The sequence below is a fragment of the Chelonoidis abingdonii genome, chromosome 3 (genome assembly GCF_003597395.2).
Source record: "Chelonoidis abingdonii isolate Lonesome George chromosome 3, CheloAbing_2.0, whole genome shotgun sequence".
Taxonomy (NCBI): Eukaryota; Metazoa; Chordata; order Testudines; family Testudinidae; genus Chelonoidis; species Chelonoidis abingdonii.
In genome coordinates this window covers 3,320,478-3,326,459 of record NC_133771.1, presented here as the reverse complement: position 1 = coordinate 3,326,459, position 5,982 = coordinate 3,320,478, and the positions used below count along the sequence as shown (strand labels likewise).

The window sequence follows — 5,982 nt, the reverse complement described above, 5'->3', positions numbered from 1 at the left end:
TGCCTGCTAGTGTCTCACTGACCATGTCAGTCCAATTCAGAGATTGATGATTTGCTTGCGGTTAACTTTGTGGTATTAGGATTTGAATAGCATTTCTAATCATGCACTACAAGGAGTAGTGAATTATGTGAACCTTTGCTGTCCTTGTCCACTAGACACACAAACACTCACAAGCTTGAGGTTTGTAAAATGTGAGATCAAGTGTTTAGGGAGAAGCCTAAATTTATGCTGGGAAAAAAGCTGGTCTCAACTTTTATCTCCATCACCTTTCCTGTATTAAAAGGTATAAACATCAATAGTTGTGGCAATGTAAACTCAACTGCTTCTTACATTTATAGATCTGAGAGCTGTGAGCACTTCACAACAGCTTGTGCTGTTCAGGCACAGAACGTCAAGTGGTCACTTATGTACCAAATCTATTTATAATAGCAGTAATAAGACATCAGCAGTCAATTTGAGGATGGTGATTGCATTTCTTCAGACGTTCAAATCTCTTCTTGACCAGATGAAGTGTGCCAGTCAAACAACTGCCTGTCAGCTCCTACTAAAGGACACCGCGCAGGACAAAATGGCATTAGTGGTTACCTCTCCCTGCAACCAGGAACAAGTGTGCGGTCAGTATGCAACCCACTGTCTGCTAAAAAAAGACTCGATCACAGCCCACGCATCCAGCAAGTAGGCAAAGCAAGGTCCAAGAAATCTTTACTCGGACCTACCACATAACAAACACCACATTTAGAAAGGCCGATTTTATTTGCTCTTGGTAAAAGCAAGAATGGGACAGAGAATTATGGTTTATTTTATACAGTTTGATGTAGTACATGGTATAAAGGAATGTGTTTTAAATAAAAAGCCAATGAGTGTAGAGTAGCAGTGTATTTATTCCTGTGCCTACCATTTATTTTTACCTAATCATTTAGATCTAGCCTTAGAATCAAGGCTAGAGGTTTCTCCACAGCCATGACTTCCAGAGCAAGAAGCTTGGCTTTTAGCATTATCAGACTTTGAGGTTTTTATTGCATTGGCCACCCTGCTACTCAACACAGCTTGTTTTCAGGTGATTTGGCTCACTATAGCCGATGAAGAATAGCGTGCAGTGTTTTGTTTTTATATAAAAAACACAGTAAGATGTTTTTAAAAACAATTGTAAAATACAAATTAAATTGGTAATGAAAACTGAAAATTACAATGCTTGCCATTTTTGCCCTGGCAAAAAGGTAGCAGTCGATATTGCTCTGATAGCTGATTACATTAAAGACACCTTCACTGGCATTAGTTCATAGCATGCAGCTGACTTAAATAGGCAATAGGTTAATTAAATCTTAGCATGAAGATTGCTAGGTCAGGCCACAGCACATTTTAGAATCCGGATGACTCCACCCCTGTATGTAAAAAGCAGATGGAAGCTCCTTTTAGACTGTTTTCTACACAAGCCTTAGGAGTCATTCAATACACGTGGGGAAGGATGCTGCTTCTAAGTACAAATACAAGATTTGCTAGAAAGCAGTAATATAAAATTACTGCTAATACTTCAGTGGAATTGTTTCTTTAGCAGATGCATTTACAGTGGAGGTTTTCCCCCTCTTTTCAAACCAACAGCGAGTGTCTCGTACCCCACAAGTAAATGAAAGCCAAGCCGCACAGTTGGAAATCATGTTTTTATATGAACAGAAGTAGACCATCTAGAAATATTTCAGTTTATTTAACTTGTTAAGTAGAATATGAAACTGAATTTGTAGCTAGTTGTATCAGAGAGTGGACTGTTCTCTAACTGCTCAGTGTTGAACGAACACGGCTTCTACAAAGGATCCCGACAGACTTACAGAGGTGGGCTAAGCCCCATTAAGCAAATAAAGACCCCATGTTTTAAACAGACCATACAAAAATTGATGTATACTCCATTTTCCCTTTTTGGATAACGTTAGAAAGTGCAGATTTAACAAAAAGGTAGCCATATTCTGTCTATTTACAATGCTGATCAATACGCTTAATACGTGAGAAACAAAAACAGTGTCAACTCATCACCTAGAGCTCCAGTTTCTTGCTTTTTCCCCCAGCAGCCACTCAACTGGGCAGGGTGAATGAGTACAGAGGAGAGAGACTGCAAAAACAGAGAGGACCAGGAAGACACATCGGTAAACATAGCAGGTCAATACAAGAATCTAACCTTCAAAGACTCATTTCATTACAGTCAAGTCAGGGTCATTTGCTGATATCATTATTTAGTGGAGGAAGATCAAGCAACCAAGTGCACAAAGGTCAGGCCAAGTCAGTCAGATTGAGAGAAGCAGATTTTTGGGGTTCTGCTAGAAACTTTCATGTGTGTTCTTTGCTGGAGAATCCTCCTTCACTGTTTTTATGCAATCCAGCTGGATGTTAAAATGCTCTCCTTAACAGGGCACCCAATTGAGCATGAGCAGTCTAAATTAGCCTAGGGTCCTTCAACTCTCTTCTCCACTAGAAATGGATGAAGCCATTCAATGATTTCAGCACAGGTGTCTTTTTGGGAAAATAGCAAAGCTAGCATACCCTTATCTACAGATGAAGCATGAAAGCAAAGCAGAAAAAGTTAAACTCTCATGGGTGCACAAAAAGACAGGGATTCCAATTCTACCTCCCTGCATGAGTCATCTGCTGTCTTCCAACAGGATTAAACGATGAGCTTGAGAATGACCATGAAGAACAAATTAAATTTTATCATCGTAAAGAATTTAACACCAGAAAAAGTGGAAGTTGTAGGGGAGGCAATAATTCAACACAACTGCCAACTTCTTTTTTGTTTTTAAAAGACTAGTTTACTTAACCTTTTGCTAGGCTACGAAATGCCCTGTTCAAGCAGCTAATAGAGACTTTAAGTTCATATTAACAACTGTTGTCAGTTTGGGAACTGCATGTTATAGTCACACACACACAGAAAAGTAGACAACCACATCACTCTCCATCAAAAACTAGTGCATGCAAATACCTCATCCATATCATAAAACCCATAGGCTATGCAGGAGGAGAGAGGGGGAAGATACTAGAGAACGGACATTGGCTAGAGGGAAATTAGTAGGCATAACATTTTACCTTGAAAGCTCAATCAGTGCTTTGTATTAACTTTGGCAAACATACCAGGTTGCCATCTTCTAGTTAACACATCACACCATGAAGAAAAGCAAATAAAAGCAGCATGCAGGCAAAAGGAAAGAAGTTGCCAGTGATAAAAAATGGCAGCAGGAACAGTTCTGAATGGCTAGGTCACCAAAAAGGAGACTTAGCAGATAAATTTAAGATCTTTGCAACACCCTTTGTCCTCTATCCACTACACCAACAATCACAGTAAAGCAACCACAAAAGTGTTTAATATTTTTAAATGGTCACGTGTGGATGGTACATCTCCTGCACATGCTTCCATCAAAACAAAAAGGGAAAAAAAAAGTTCTTTTCCACATAAGGCACAGGACAAAATTAACCCCATTTACATACTCAAGGCTAAAATGAGTTGTTTTTTTTCCTGGCTTTTTTTGCTGATGCATGTCTATAGAATATGGTGACTCAAGCACATTATCCATAACAGAAAATTCCACTGTTGTACAAAATAAAGTGTTAATTCTAACTTTTATTCGTATACAATTTGCAGAGGAGAGCTGAAATGATTGCTATAAGTTTTAATGTCAAGAACGGGACTATAATACAACCAAAATGTAGTGGTGAGTTGAGCAGATACATTTAAAAAAAGAAGTCACAGACATGATTTTTCTATACATGTTGTTGAGAAAATTATAGTCAGCAAGCTGTCCTAAATGGAAGAACGAAGGGAGGCTGGAGCTTTGTTAAGATGAGGAACAAAACATTCATTTAAGGTTAAAAGTGGGCAGAGTGGTTTATTTTGCAGTGAGAAGAAAAAAAGGGGGGTAGATGGCGATTGGTGATCTAGGAGAACGTTCAGCAACACTTGTTCTTCCAGCCTGTCACCCCTCCTCCACTGCTGATATCTACATTTTCACTGTTGGGCTCTTTTACAGGGGTCTGCAATGAAGAGACACACTGATTACATTCTGAAGGGATGCAAACATTCAGCACCGAAGAGAAAGGAGAATGCAAAAGGACCATGTTTATACTGAGAATAACATGCCCATACATTAGATGTGGTCCTAAACCCGCACAGAACTGCGTGGAGATCTGGAGTTAAAATCTGCAGCTCAGCTGAACCAGTCCTACAATATCAAACTCATCATCTCTGGAGTCTGGAACAAACTTTGCAGTTTGAGCCCGTCACTAAAATAAACCAAACTTTGCTTCCAGCCCTTGCTTTTGGAACTTATACTGGGGCTTTGCTTATCCTACCACCAAGTCACAGAGTACACTAGGGAGACAGACATTCAGGCAACAGCTTAGAACAGATTTAGCTGAGGGTTCGAGTATCAATTTTTAGAAGAGCCCACATAAGTATCTGAGGTCAGAATAATCTACATATAGAGAAGCGCTCTTTTAGTGCGTTTTGGTAGGCAGCTTAGACAAGCTGCCTCTTGTTTGGCTAATGTTCAGGCAAGTCATTCTCCCCAGCAGCTAAGACTGTTCATATTTTTAGCATAAGCTGTTTATTCAGATCACACAAAACCACTTACAATAGCAATATATCTGCTCTACATTTTCAATTCCTTCTTGGGCAATTATCTACAACAGGGGTTCTCTCCCCCGCCCCCCATTACAAGCGCTTTTTAAAAAATACACCGTCTTACACATTTGGCTTGCTTTCCAGTTTTCAGTATCAAGTCTGATGATTGGAACGTATTTTCTGTGAAGTACTTGCATGTCTAGTCAGGAGTTTGCTTTTAAATTGATTTGTAAGACAAATTCTGAGACACTAAGACACCCATGCTTGCTTGCATCATGGGATGCAAACTTGGTTAGACCTCACTGAAACCTTAAGCTCAAGTGGTTTTGCTCAGATGCTAACCTTTATTTTTAGCTGCTAAGAACCTGATCTAAGTGATCCATTAGCATGTTGCTGTATTGGAGGATAGCAGCTATGTTTCTATTTCTCTCTCTTTTACCAGAATACCCCTGTAGAGCTACAAAAATACCCCCAGTTTCAGACAGCCACTCTAGACTTGTGTGTCAAAGTGTCTTCTCAAAAACAATGTTAGCATTTAACAGTTTCTATTTCCCAGCAATGTCTGATTTATTGCAATAAAGGTGCAATCTATGACAAAATGAAGTATCCAAAGTTTCCCCTGGTTGTATAGCGCGTCTGCAAAACGTGTCGATTTTCGTTTTACAATTGGAATCTACACCTCTTCAGCTAAATTCTCAGGTCTTGCTAGTTTTGATTTGTATGAGCTATTTTAAGCTATTCTGGTTTTCAATAAGTAGTCTAGCAAAAATAAATTCCATGGGCACTTACCTTTCGAAGAATGTCTTCTGCTAATGTGAGGAATGCCTTCTCAATGTTTGTATTTGCTTTTGCACTAGTTTCGAAAAACCTAATACCATGCTCCCTCGCAATCTAAACCAAAAGAGGCAAGAAGATCAGCATTAGCAAGCCTTACATGCCGTTTATACACTGGTGCTCAATGGTAACTATGGTTAGTAACCAGCTTGCTGTAGCAGGTGTAATATTTGTTTTCAGTACAGCAGACAGGAGTGCAAGGATTACTAGTTAATCAAAATAGTCTAATGCTCCATGAGGACAAAACAGTTTTACTGAGGTACACAGAAATAGGTATTCAGACATGATCAATTATAATCTAATACATGACACCAATCTATGTTATATGGTATAAATGATTGAAGCAAAAGGATTTTGATTAAATAAAACACGGTTACTCACCTTCGTAACTGTTGTTCTTCGAGATGTGTTGCTCATATCCATTCCAGTAGGTGTACGCGCCGCGCGTGCACGTTCGTCGGAAAACTTTTACCTTAGCAACTCCAGCGGGCCGGCAGGTCACCCCCTAGAGTGGCGCCGCCATAGCGGGTGATATATACCCCTGCCGG

At 39.6% G+C, this 5,982-nt stretch overlaps 1 protein-coding gene across 1 annotated transcript in view; it reads right to left on the bottom strand.

Moving 5' to 3' along the window:
- Nucleotides 1-1,683: 1,683 nt before the first annotated feature.
- Nucleotides 1,684-5,982, bottom strand: part of RAB10 (RAB10, member RAS oncogene family) — a 66,439-nt gene continuing 62,140 nt past the window's right edge. Inside the window, exons 5-6 of the mRNA XM_032778833.2 lie at nt 5,390-5,491; nt 1,684-4,011 (exon numbers count right to left, since the gene is read on the bottom strand). Of these exons, the coding sequence (XP_032634724.1) occupies nt 3,928-4,011; nt 5,390-5,491 (186 nt within the window). The 3' untranslated portion in view covers nt 1,684-3,927. The remainder of the gene's footprint in view (nt 4,012-5,389; nt 5,492-5,982) is intronic.